Source organism: Cinclus cinclus, unplaced genomic scaffold (assembly GCF_963662255.1).
Source record: "Cinclus cinclus unplaced genomic scaffold, bCinCin1.1 SCAFFOLD_32, whole genome shotgun sequence".
In the NCBI taxonomy this organism is placed as follows: Eukaryota; Metazoa; Chordata; class Aves; order Passeriformes; family Cinclidae; genus Cinclus; species Cinclus cinclus.
The window spans coordinates 511,931-525,516 of record NW_026912098.1 but is presented as its reverse complement, the minus strand read 5'-3'; the positions used below and the strand labels follow the sequence as shown (position 1 = coordinate 525,516).

The 13,586-nt window shown below is 53.4% G+C and overlaps 1 protein-coding gene across 1 annotated transcript; it reads right to left on the bottom strand.

The window, feature by feature from the left end:
• Positions 1 to 5,178: 5,178 nt before the first annotated feature.
• Positions 5,179 to 12,209, bottom strand: LOC134057252 (serine/threonine-protein kinase pim-1-like). The gene is made up of 7 exons (XM_062514249.1): positions 12,168 to 12,209; positions 11,337 to 11,438; positions 7,061 to 7,759; positions 6,924 to 6,974; positions 6,340 to 6,726; positions 5,542 to 5,704; positions 5,179 to 5,285 (listed from the first exon to the last, which is right to left on the bottom strand). The coding sequence occupies exons 1-7, from the start codon at positions 12,207 to 12,209 to the stop codon at positions 5,179 to 5,181; spliced, it is 1,551 nt and encodes a 516-aa protein (XP_062370233.1).
• Between the last annotated feature and the right edge of the window lie 1,377 nt (positions 12,210 to 13,586).

The window sequence follows — 13,586 nt, the reverse complement described above, 5'->3', positions numbered from 1 at the left end:
CTGCAGGAATAACGCCTCAGAAAAGCTCCGGGTCAGACACGAACGAGTGCGCTGTGTGGGGGCTCCTCACAGCACCGCTCCGGTGCGTCCTGTCCCGTCGCCTGCTCCGAGCGCTGTGGTGTGGCTGTGTCACTGCCAGCTCCTATGTCAGCACAGGTCACAAAGGGTCCTTTGACACCATGTCCCCTTCCTTGCCATGGTGACCGTGCTGCTCTGTGTCACAAAGGCCCTTGCACACACTGCCACCTGCCCTGGGGACACCCTCAACCCACCCAAAGTGGCCCAGGTTGGAAGGAATCCCTCGCCCCAAGTGTTTAAGGCTGCCTGACAGGATGTTTATGAGCAGCTCTAACCACCAGCAAACACTGCCCTGCTCTGCGGGCTCAGGGCAGCAGAAGGAGCCCCCAGGGCTGCTGACACAGCCGTAGCTGGAAGGGCACAGGGCCTTCCAGAGAAGCTGGCACAGCCTCCTTGGGACACATCCCAAATGCTGGCCATCCTAAACCTGGGGGTCCAAAAGTTCCCTCTTGGTCAGACCTTGTGGCCTAAAGCTTCAGCTGCTTTAGCTCCTGGGGCTAAGCTGCTCATGCTGAATGTGACAACTCAGAGAGAAGAATACAGTTCATCCAAATCCTTCTGGGACACTGAGAGGGGAGGCTGTGCAAACAGGAGCATGGTTTGCTGTCACCTCTCTGCCCTTCATGTCTTTCAGCACTTGGGAAGCTCAGCCAAGCGCTTTGTCCAAGGGTGCAATGAAGCAGCTGTTCCTGCTCCCAGCTCTGGCTCTTTCCTGTCTCTGACCTTGACTGGTTTTGTCCCTCTTGCTGTGCCCTCTGTTGCCCCTGTGCTCAGTGGCTGCTCCCCAGGACTGTGGAACTGGCACAAATCAAGGGCTCCAGCCCCTCCTTTCTCTGCCCTTGCAGCTGCCTGGTCACAGCAGCCTTTTCCATCTGGAAGCTCCACATGGAGAGGCAGTCCCCACCTCTGTTCCCTGCACAACCTCCAGGAGCCCAGGGCTGCCATCTCCAGTCCCTGCTGGCACTGAGGGCTCCCAGGTGCCCCAGGCTGCTGTGACACCACTGCACACGGCAGGGAACAGTGCCAGGGGCTGTGCTCAAAGTCAGGTCCATGTGCTGCTGTTGCTGCTGCTGCTGCTGCTGTGGGTGTCGTTTGTCCAGCCGTGCCCCAGAGTCAGGGATCAGATGCAGGCACTGCTGCTGCTCCCTCGGGATCAGCCACAGTTTGGGTGTTGCTGTCAGTGCCAGCAGAAGCGGTGGCTGGAGCAGAGGGTGCTGACAGTGCCCCAAGCCCCGGGGCCAGAGGGGTCCCTGGGCTGGGGCTGGGAGCTGGGAGGGAGCTGCCCCTTGTTCTCCCTCTGCCCCACACAGAGCTGGGCCGGGCACAAGGGGGGCAGCCCAGCAAACAGGGAGCCTGCGAGTCCCTTCCAGCCCTGTCTGCTCAGAGCTTGGGCCTTGGAGCTGCAGGTGGACAAAGGCAGCTGCTCCTGGTCCCTCGCTGTGTCCCCGTGCTCAGCAGTGCTGCTCCATCAGTCTGTGCCCAGCAAGGGGGAAAAGCCTCAGCCCTGCAGGGCCAGGAGCTGCCGGGCTCTGCCTGAGCAGCTCAGCCAGCGGGAAGGAGCTGCTCCACACGGGAACCAGGAGCAAAGGACTGTAGCACCTCGTTCTTGGGCAGAGCCCCGATTCTCTGGGGGAATAGCAGAGCTGTTCTCATGCACTGCTGTGTCAGAGCTGCAGGTGCTGTGCCTGCAAACACAGGGCTTGAGATCTGCACAAGGATTCTGCAACTCGTGACTGGATCAGGATGTCACCAGTGCTAAACTGTAGTTTAGTCCAAAGCAACCACTTTACACCTCTGCTGCTCTCTGCTACATTTTTTCTTCAGAGTATCCAGACAAAAGTAAACAGAGGAGGAGCCTACATTTTCATTATTTATCAGAAATGCATCTCATTTTGCTGTACATTCCTTTCTTAGGATGTGTTCTCTGTATTTAAAAAAATAGAAAAAAAAGTAAAAAAAAGAACAAAAAGTGAAAGTGAAAGTTTAGAGGAAAAAAACCCCAATGTGTAGTGAAAAATCTTCTGTAACTTTGGATTAATTAGTATCTTATCTTTTTTAAAAAGACAACTAAATTATTTGCTTTGTGAAAGTTCTGATGACATGGATCCATATTACTGACCTCAGCATCCTTTTTTAAAAGATTTTGGGATTTGATTGCAATATTAAATCATTTTTAATTGTGGTTGAAGAAAGAGAAAATTGAAATATGGATTGTGCATGATTGTGTTTTGAGGGTAAAAACACTGCAGTTTGAAACTGTAACCTCAAGTATTGAAAATTAATGTGATAACTCCAAATGGATTGGGTGACAGAAGCTTTTCCTATAGGATGTGCAGCATCAGAAAGACTTCATCAGTGAGGTTGTGGGTGCTTTTATCTTTGTCCTGTTCCACTCTGGGATGTCATGAAATGGGGCTTCACCTGCCACCAGCCACAGTCACCCTCTGACACTGCAGATCCTTGGACCTTGTGTCCCCAAAGCAGACACAAAGTGTTTCTGCAGCTACCCCTTGGCACAAATCCACGACGACTGGGATTTTTCCAAGTCTCATGTCTCCATTGTGCCATATTCCTCAATTAATAGCAGCCCATCCCAGCAGTGAATCCAGTGATTTATGCAGACAGTTGTCAGCTCCACTTCCTGCCTAGAAATCCTGAAATTGCTCCTAAATTCTGCTGCCTTCACCTCTTGGACACCTACTCACAAAGATGGGGAACAAATCCCCTGTCCCCTGCCTTACAAGGTGAGTTATGCCAAAGTTAGAGCTCTGTGGGAAATGTCTGTGCATCCATATCCTTTTAATATATCCATACATGGGGGTGTGCATGGATGTGTATGGTATAGAAAGCAAGGAGTGTGCAAGCAACATGACTGACACTTTCACTCTCCATGTTGGTCCCACAGGTACAAAGACAATATGGATAGCCTGGCACAGTCAGACCTTTCTGTCCATGGATACAGAGACATCCCAGAGCCCCTGGCACGGACAGACCCTTCTGTCCAAGGATACAGAGACATCCCAGAGCCCCTGGCACAGACAGACCCTTCTGTCCATGGGTACAGAGACATCCCAGAGCCCATGGCACAGACAGACCCTTCTGTCCATGGGAGCACAGTGGGGGTGGGTGGGCAGTGAGTCCTGGACAGGAGCCAGACCTGTGTCCAGCCCTGCCAGGCCCTGCCAATGCTCCATGCTGGCTCCTCTGGAATGGGAAAGCCCTTCAGCCTTGTCCCTGCCCAGAGGGGCAGTGCTGGCCTGGCAGCACAGGCTGTTTTCCCCACAGGCTGCACGAGATGAGAACACAACACTTGCAAACACTGAGTGCAAGCCACAGCTCTGGGTGCTCCCCATGCACCTCAGCCCTGGTTCCACTCTCTGCCCCAGGACTGTGAAGTAAAAGGCAGGTGGGGGTGAGAACTGTTCAGAGAAGGACTGAGCTACAGCTTGAGCAGGCTGAAAAATATCATTTGGGGTCATACCAGATTGATGTCATTTCAGAAGTTATTGAAGAAATTTACTTTTTGGAGGATGTCATGTTTTCCCTTGGAGGTGTACACTCTGCAAACTTGAGCTGCGTTGCTGAAATGCTCAAGCAAGTCTCTGCTGCAGGTCACTCCATTTCTCCTTTGGCTGATGCCAGCCTGGTGCTGAGCTGCAGCAGAGCCCTGGCAGAGCCCAGAGCAGCCTCAGCATCCACAGGGCCCGGCTGCAAGGAGGGAAACCAGAAATTGCCCGTCAGCTGAAGGCTCCTGTGCCCCTTGTCCCAGCTGCCACGGTGCCCAGGCCATGCTGGCCGTGCCCAGAGCAGTGCCCATCACTGCTGCCTTGGGCAGCAGAGCAGGAGGGCAGGACATGTGCCCAGCCTGCAGCCAGCCATGGCACATCCACCTCCTCAGCAGCTGCCACAGCAGGATGCTCCTGTGCTCGCTGCCATCTCCCAAAAGCTCTCATCCCACCGTGACAAGAAGTTGGGGACCCACCTCATGCCATCGCTGCTGGAAGAAAAGCTGGTCCCAAGGGATGTCCTCAGCCTTCTCCAAGGGCACGGCCCATCCACGCCGCAGCTGGTCCCGAGCACTTCCTGATCCACACTGGAGCCCACCTGGAACACTTCCTTTAGAGAAAGAATCAACAAATTAATGAAAATAGATTACAGTCCAGAAGGGGAGAAAAGAAAAATGGTAAAAAATCTCATCTCTGTCAGGGGCTTGAGGAAGGCCCAACCCTAGATGCCAGGGAAAAACCCACCCACGGGTGAGAGAAGCCCATGCTTTCTCCCTTTTCCCCTGCACTGGCCCCACAAGTCATGGTGATCCCAAAGCAAGCAAGGGCAGTGGAGCAGCCCAAGCCCTTCCTTGCCTGCCAAGGAAAGCAGCCATGCACAGTTCTGGAGTCCCACCTCACTCCCACCATGGGGCTTTGTTTGTGTCGTGCTGGCTGCCCCAGCCCGGGGCACGGTGGGTGCTGGGGGCTGTTGGCAGGGCCAGGAGCTGACTCCCATTTCGTACCCACCCCAGCCCATCCTCCTGGCCCTGCCAAAAAGCAGCTTGGCAGATGACAGAAGAATCAGTTTCATCCTCCCCAGCAAAGGGGGAACCTTTGCTTCCTGGCCAGGCTGTGCAATGCCCAAATCTGGGAGCATCCCCCTGGGTCTGGACTCATCTGTAAATTCGCCGTGGAGCCTGGCTTTGAAGAAGGTGCCAGAATCCAAGTCCATCTTCAGCTTGCCAGTGGCCAGGTGGAGGAAGAGGTTGTCATCCTTGTTGTCATCCTCACTGTCTCCAGCAGCAGCAGCCCCACCTGCTACAGCTTCTCCAGGGGCTCCTTCTCCTTCCCTGGGGTGAGACCAGGCTCTCAGTGTTCTGCCCAGGCCCCAGCTGTCAGTGAACCAGGACAAGCCAAAGCAGCTCAGATGGTGGCCACCAGTGCTGGGCAGAGCAGCTCAAGGGCTGTGTGTTCCCACCTGATGACCCCTGTGCAGTGACACAGGCAGGACAAAAAAGTCTGGGCTTCTTTGCTTCTGATTGCCAAGGCCTGCGTGCAACTGGAACTTACCAGAGCCCTGCATCCAAGTGTGCCTGTGGCTCTCTCCCTTCTTCTATGGCAGGTGAATTTGCTGCATCCAAGGGTCACAAAACAGGTCTTCTGACGAGGGCCTTTCCATGTGGAGCATGGATAAGCACCATCTGATCAGATCTTGGCACTCTGGACAGAGAAAGCAGAAACCACCGGTCAGTTGGAGGAGGCTCCAGTCTGCTTTGCCCCACTGTTCTCATGCTCAGGCTGTGCTGCATGTGCTCAGAGCTGGGCCTAAACCTTCCCATCAATTCTTTGTTTTGGAGGAGAGCAGGAGAGCAGGACATGTGCCACCTCCTCAGCAGCTGCAAGAGCGGGATGCTGACGAGCCCACTGCTGTCTCCCAGCACTGGTATTCCCCCTGTGCCCAGAGATGAGGATTCACCTTGAGAGACCTGTTGTGGCAGCGAGAGCTGATGGTTCCAGCTGATGTTCTGGCCTCTCCTGAAAGGGTGCTCCCCACAGACCATCTGGTGCAGCAGGATGCCCAGGGACCAGAGGGTAGCTGGCTTGCCATAGTACCAGCCAAAGTGGGTCCATTCTGGGGGCTGTAGGACGGTGTTCCTCTGGAATACAGATGGAGTTCATCAGGGGGATGCTGCTGCTCCCAGAGCCTGGCCCCAGAATCCTTGGGCATGCTAGGGCTGCACCAGTGGCACATGGTGTGACCCCTTGCCTCTGGCCAGCACCTGGGACTTGTTTACAAACTTGGGGTTGGAAAAGGAGCCACTGGTGCTGGAAGAGTGCAGCAGAAGCCCTGGCAAGGCCTGACCATGACAAGGAAAAACCCACTCCGTAGTGGGGAAAATCCATGTCTTCATCCTTCCTGCCTGCATTGCCCCAAAAGACATTATGAGGACAAGGCAAGCAATGTGAGCACAGCAGTGCAAGCCCTTTCTCACCTGCCCACCAAAACAGCTGCTGCACAGGTTTGGACCCCCCCACAACCCACTGCCCCCACCCACGGGTGTTTTTGTCTGGCTGGCTGCCCCAGCCCCAGTCCTGGACACAGTGGCTGGCAAAAGCTGCCAGCAGGGCTGGAAGCTGGCCCCCCACCCACCCCAGTCAAAAGCAACTCAGATGAAGACTCAGTGCCATGACTGGCAGCAAAAAGGAGAGTCCCTGCTGCCACAGCCAGGCTGGGCCCTGAGATGTTGGGCCAGGAGATGCCGGGACCGGGAACACAGCCCTGTGTGGGCTCACCTGTAAAGTGAGTGTAGGCTGTGTCCTGCAGGTAGGTGCCAGAGCCAAAGTCAATCAATTTTGCCTGCCAGGTGGCCAGGTCAAGCAGGATGTTCTCCGGTTTGATGTCCCTGTGCAGGACTCCACAGCTGGTGCAGTGCTGCACGGCCTCCAGCACCTGGCAGAACAGCTCCTGTGCCACCTCCTCTGACAGGAACCCCTGTGACCAAATGAAATGACGGAGGTCCTGACACCACTCCGGGTGCTCCAGAACCATCAGGATGTTGTTGGGGAGCTCAAGCCACTCCAGCAGCTGGAGAACTCCAGGGAAGCCTGTGGACACCTTGTCCAGCAGCACGATCTCCAGTGGTGCGCTGGTGCCATCGGGCTGCAGGAGGACCACGATGCCGTCACCGGGACTGATGCTGTGCCAGAGCTTGGGAAGCTCTCCCCCAGCACGGGATGCTCTGCTGGCCCCACACCCACTCTCCCTCCAGGCTCCTGGCGTGGCTTCCACCCTTCCGGGTCTCGACTCATCCCATCCTGGCACGCCCCGGCTTCTCCCGCTGGTCCCCGCTCACTCACCAGCTTGCCCCAGTGCTGGACGTGGTTCCATGGCACCCTTTTGATGGCCACCTGCAAGCCAACGGCAGCAGCAGGCTGAGCTCCTCCTCCTCCTCCTGCCTCCTCCTCTTCTGCCTGCCACTGATCCCACCACTCACCAGGGCACCGTCCGAGAGCCGAGTCACCGCCCAGGCGCTGCCAAAGCCGCCACACCCCAGCAGCAAACCGAGCTGGTACCGCTCCTTCGTGCCGTGCTGCGCCTCCCCTGCCAGCGAGACGCGGCTGTCAGCGCTCGGCCCGGGGCCAGACATGAGCCCTGAGCACCCCTCAGCCGCCCCGGGCCGGGCAGCCCCAGGTGTTCGCTCTTTGGAACGGGACAGCAGAGGCTCAGGGCCAGCGACCGCGCTGCCGAGAGGTGGAGCTCGGGCCTGGGAAACCGCAACACAGGCAGCAGGAGCAGCCGTGCCGTGTGTGTGCTCCACGGGCCTGGCAGGAGCCAGGACCAAGACCAGGACCGTGGCCAGGGCACACCTTGGGGCCAGGGCCAGGGGCCGGGGTTGGGGTCGGGGCCCATGTTGGGGCCGGGGCCGGGTCCGGGGCCGGTGTCGGGACAGGCGGAGCCAAAGGGAGGCGATGCCGCTCCACGCACTGATGTCCATCCAGCAGCACCACCGCCAGTACAGCCAGAGCCGGGTGGAGGTGAGACCGTGGCGGGATGGATGGGGACGGGGATGGAGATGGGAAAGCCCCGCCTGGGGCCAGGGCAGCCCGAGGGCATGGCCCGGCTCGGAACTGGGAGATGGAGACTGGCAGAGGAGGGGGACCCAGGGGAAGAGAGACCGAGAGAGGCTGTGGGACTGCGGGAGAGGGAGAGGAGAGCCAGAGGGTCGACAAAATCGCTTCTGTCACTGCTGCTGCTGCTGCTGCTGTCACTGAAGCCCTGGGGCCATTTGTCCCCATGTCTGATTTTCCGTTGCCTTCTAGGCCTGTGCCAAGCCCTGCGTACCCCGGCGGCAGTCCCTGGATATTTTCTTCCCATGATAAAAAGATCTTTCAAGCACAGGCATTCATGGCCAACACTGGGATTCTGCCTCCTAATTTCTGTATATATGCAAGGGTAGCTTGGCTGCTTATGAAGGAGTTCAAGCTGCCTCAGAGGTGATTGGCACAGAAGCACAGCTCCTCCTGGCACCCCGACTACCAGTGCTGGGATGGATGTTTAAAGGGAAGGTCTCCTCTACCCACCATGCCACCGATGCCACATGGAGCAAGTGGATCGCCCTCATCACACTGTGCGCCCGTATCGGAAACCTAAATCGCCCTGGGATTTTGGAAACAATTACAAACTGGCCAGAAGGTGAAAATTTTGGTCTTGCCGATGAAGAGGAGCAAGAACAAGTGACCCGGGCTGATGAAGCCCCGCCATACAACCAACTGCCAGCAGATGAAACTCGCTACGCTCTTTTCACATCGTGGGGATGAACCAGAAGTGGAAAGCAGCCGTATGGAGCCCCACACGACAGGTTGCACAAGCTACTGAAGGAGAAGGTGGATCAAGTCGACTTGCTGAACTCAAAGCCGTTCAGCTGGCCCTGGACATTGCTGAAAGAGAGAAGTGGCCAAAGCTTTACCTTTACACTGATTCATGGATGGTAGCCAATGCTCTGTGGGGCTGGCTGGAAAGATGGAAAAAAGCTAACTGGCAACATAGGGGAAAACCAAACTGGGCTGCTGATGAGTGGAAAGACATTGCCAGTCGGGTAGAGAAGCTACCCGTAAAGGTCCGTCATGTAGATGCCCATGTCCCCAAGAGTCGGGCTAATGAGGAGCACCAACACAATGAGCAAGTAGATCAGGCTGCAAGGATAGAGGTGTCACAGATAGACTTAGACTGGCAACACAAGGGAGAGTTGTTCCTGGCTCGATGGGCCCACGATGCCTCAGGTCACCAAGGCAGAGATGCTACCTATAAGTGGGCACGAGACCGAGGGGTGGATCTCACCATGGACAGCATTTCCCAGGTTATCCATGACTGTGAGACGTGTGCTGCCATCAAGCAAGCCAAGCGAGTGAAGCCCCTCTGGTATGGGGGGCGGTGGTCCAAATATAAGTATGGGGAGGCCTGGCAGATTGACTACATCACACTGCCTCAGACACGCCAAGGCAAGCGCTACGTGCTGACCATGGTGGAAGCCACCACTGGATGGTTGGAGACCTACCCTGTGCCTCATGCCACTGCCCGCAACACCATCCTGGGCCTGGAAAAACAAGTCCTTTGGAGACATGGTACCCCTGAGAGAATTGAGTCAGACAATGGGACTCATTTCAAGAACAGCCTCATAAACACCTGGGCCAGAGAACACGGCATCGAGTGGGTGTACCACATTCCTTATCATGCACCAGCGGCTGGGAAAGTGGAACGGTGCAATGGGCTGCTTAAAACCACCTTGAAGGCACTGGGTGGGGGGACTTTCAAAAACTGGGAGATTAATCTACCAAAGGCCACATGGTTAGTGAACACCCGAGGTTCCACTAATTGAGCAGGCCCTGCCCAGTCTGAGCCCTTGAGAACACCAGATGGGGACAAGGTTCCAGTGGTGCATATGAGAGGTATGCTAGGAAAAACTGTTTGGGTGAACTCTGCCTCCAGCAAAGACAATCCAATTTGTGGGGTGGTTTTTGCTCAAGGGCCAGGTTGTACCTGGTCAGTGATGCAAAGGGATGGATAGACCCGATGCATACCCCAAGGAGACCTTGTTTTAGGGTGAACTATCTACAATACTGTGCCTGTATCTGTAAATGTATGGATGTCTATAATTTGAAGATTTTAATTTGATTTAGCATGATGGTAGGGGAAAATTCGGGGTGGATAATGTTGGGGGTTGGTTCTCTCCCTTTTTCCCTCTGTGCAATTTTCCCCATTGTCATGCTAAGGTACCTGTTGACTGGGCCCTGGTGACAAGGGGAGGAGAGAGAAGAGGGAAACCCCGCGAGATTCAAACAGCCAGAAGAGGAAGCGGAAGGCTGGGCCTCGGCCCATTTCCCCCGCGGAGTTCGGACGAGAAGGACGATCGCCGCCGGTGTCCCATCCCTGCCATCCCAGCGTCGGGAAACCACTATCGGACCCTGCCCTGCTGCCTTCTCACTGTGAACTCCCACCATCCAGCACTCTGCTGAGCACTGGGACCCACACCATGAGTGGAGAGCTCTCTCCATCTCTCTCTCCCCCTGGGACAGCGCTGCCACCACCCCCAGCCCTCCTGCAGCTCTGCGGGACCCGCCCGCCCCCAGCACTGGGAACTGCAGCTCAGGGAAAAGGTGCCTGCAGCCAAAAAACACTGGGACTGAGTTACTGTTCTGTTTGTGGGTAATTTCATAGCTGTTGTTGTTCTTGTTTGTCTTGTTAGAGATACTAGTAAAGAACTGTTATTCCTACCCCCATATCTTTGCCTGAGAGCTCTCTCTTAATTCCAAAATTATAATAATCGGAAGAATCACTTTTTTTTTTTTCAGTCCAAAGGGAAGCTTCTGCTTTCCTTAGCAAACACCTGTCTTTCAAACCAGGACAACTGTTCAATCCTAATGTGTAGAGAATAAAAGGAGAGGCACAGGTCACTGAAGGTGTGCGCATTTTTGGAGCAGATATCCCACATGCACCTCAGCACTATATAAAATACATACCCAGAACTTCCTTTGTGGTTTACAGAGGTTTTACGCACATGAATTTGGTTGACCTCGCTTCCCCCCTGAGATTTTGGGGTGCCCCCTTTGCCCCTGTGAGAGCTGGAGCTGGTGCAGAATGCCGTCTTCACCGACCCCACAGACCAAAGCGCCTGAGTGTACCTGCCCTGCATCCTCTCCCGAGATAACTCGGGGCTCCCTCCCACCCCAGAGGCCTTCACCTGGAGTTTTGGGGGACCCGCAGAATGTTAGGGTGCCCTCTGACAGGCCCCCAACACCAAGGGTCATCTGTGTCCACATCAACTGCCACAATGCAGTGGTGGCTGTGATCTTTTCCCAGCCCATCAAGGTGAGTCGGGACACCTAGGGGCATCAAAAATCTCCTGGATCCCCCCAAAAATCACCTGGATACATCTGGGTACCCCTTGGACACCTGGATCACAGAAAAACCCTGGGGCCTCCTAAAACAGGTATCCCAAAATCCTCATTGCTTTTTCTGGGTAGACCTGGCTTCCCTAAATCCCTATTGACTTTAATAGGTAGACCTGGTCTCTCTACATTCCTATTGACTTCAATGTGGTAGACCTGGTGTCCTGATAGTCCTTTATTTCAGTGGGGTAGACCTGATGTCATTCAATCTTCATGCACCTCAAATGGCAGACTTGATGTCCCAAAATATTTGCTGCTAAAAACCCCAATTTTCTGATAGCAATTCCCACACTTTAGGCTGAAAATGGAAATTTTCCCACTTACCTGGAGGAACAGCTCCAGCATGGGCCACAGGTGTGGCATCAGGCATTTGGGATTGGCTTCCAGGAATTCATCCACAACTTCCAAAGCATCAGCACTGTCAACCTGGAGCAGAAATTCACAGAATTCAGACCAAGATGTCTCCCAAATTTACCCATTTTAGCACCAAGTTTTGGCAAAATCCCCATTGACTTTAATGGATAGACTTGGTGTCCCTAAATCCCATTGACTTGAATTGGGTACATTTGGTGTCCCTAAATCCCTATTGATTTTAATGGGGTAGATTTAGTGTCTTGAAATCCTTATGGATTTCAATCAGCACATCTGATGGACAAATAATCCCTAGCAGGAGATGATTACTATAAATGATGGGGCAAGAGAGAGACATTGCAAAACATGGTTTATTGCCTCGTGGCAGCAGTCTCAAAGAAGGCTGAGACATAAAAAGTCTTAGCTCCAATGCCATAATATCAGGAGCTGCTTCATTCTTAGTTATAATGACTTATGTAAGCTTTTAGCCAATCCAATACTTCTAGGAACTTTGCTACTGTCTTTTTACACCAGTCATTATTTGCTTTGCTTCCCATGGCTCTGCTGCAACGCATCATTTTTCAACCAATCATATAACACTTCACACACTTATACTGATACACCTTAAACTTCTAGCTACCTTTATTACAGCTTCTACTGCTAAACTTGAAAATCTTTTAAGATCTCACTTAACATAGTGCTTTGCTTACATAATACATATCTGTTTGCTTAAAACATATTTCTGCTTAAATTGCAAACTTATATTCTTGATTCATGTCTATTTTACTTTCAGCACTCTAGTACTTCAAGCTTACTCCAAGGTCTTAGGTCAAACCTTGGATCCATCTCTATCTCTCAGCCTGTATGAACAAGGCCCTGAGAGCTCTCCATGCCTGCATTTCCCACACAACTTGATATTTCTGCATCCAATTTCCTGCTCTGACTGGAACCTGAAGACACTTTCTCAGTTGTGACCCTCAGTGGGACCCATGAACAGTATCAGAGACTTTGGAGTTTGACTATGACTGAATTTTTGAGCGGTTTCCTATGAAACCATGGTTCTGTCTTGATTTCCCTCTGGTGTGGTGCCATTCATCGGGAAGGATTTCAACTCCAGCTATGGAGAAATGTGTCAAAGAGATTCTCAGAAATCTCCATCCCTATTTTAAGTGTGTGTTTTATTACTGTTCTCTCTAGAGCTGACATGATTGCAGCATTGTGTGATTGATATTTGTAAGAAATGGATTTGTAAAGGAATGGACATGGAATGGGTGGGGATGGTTTGGCCTCCTGGGGGCCACCTGCACAGTCCAGCTGATCCTGGCATGTCATGGGCTGCCTCTCATCAGCCCCTGGAACACTGGGGCTCTGGGCTTTCCTTCCTGTGGAGCAGAACCATCCCCTTTTCCAGGTGCCCAGGGCTGGAATTGGCAATCCCCATGAGAAGTTCTTCATATACAAGGGTTGCTCCCAGCCAAAATCTGCCAGGACAGACAGCTCAGGCTAGCCCAGGCCTCCTGAGGGCTGTCTCTCATCTACCACCACACACTGGGACTCAGTGCTTTCCTTCCAGTGGAAAAGAACTGCCCTCCTTACCAAGCTGCCAATGCCAAATCTGGGATTCTACCTCCAAAATTACATCTGTCCAAGAACTGGGCCCAGACAAAAGTAGCTAGGACAGACAGGTCTGGATTCCTTGTTCTCTGGTGATTTCCTTAGACTATGAGCAGAATATTTTCATTTGCCAACAACGTGGAGAGGGTCCAGAGATCACCAGGCAGCAAGTAACAGAACAAGAGGACACAGTCTCAAATTGTTTAAAGGGAACAATTGGCTGGATACTAGGAAAATAGTTTTTCACGGAAAGAGTGATAAAAGTACTGGAATGGTCTGCCTGGAGAGGTGGTGGAGTCAACACCCATGGATGTTAAAAAAAACGTCTGAATATGGAACTTGTGACTATGGTCAAGTTGAGGTGTTAGGGCATGGGTTGGATTTGATGTTCTTGAAGGTCTCTTCCAACCCACTCATTCTGTGAGTTTTGTGAATTCTAAGAATTCTGTGAATCTCCCAAGTTTGGGTTTGGAGGCTGCAAGAACATGACCAATGTATAAGGACAAAGGAGCTCTGTGTTCAGTGGAGTGGAGACTGAGGACAGAAGAGAGCCCAGGGAGGGATTGAAGGGAGGTTTCATAGATAGGGGATCCTTTGGACATAGTTGAA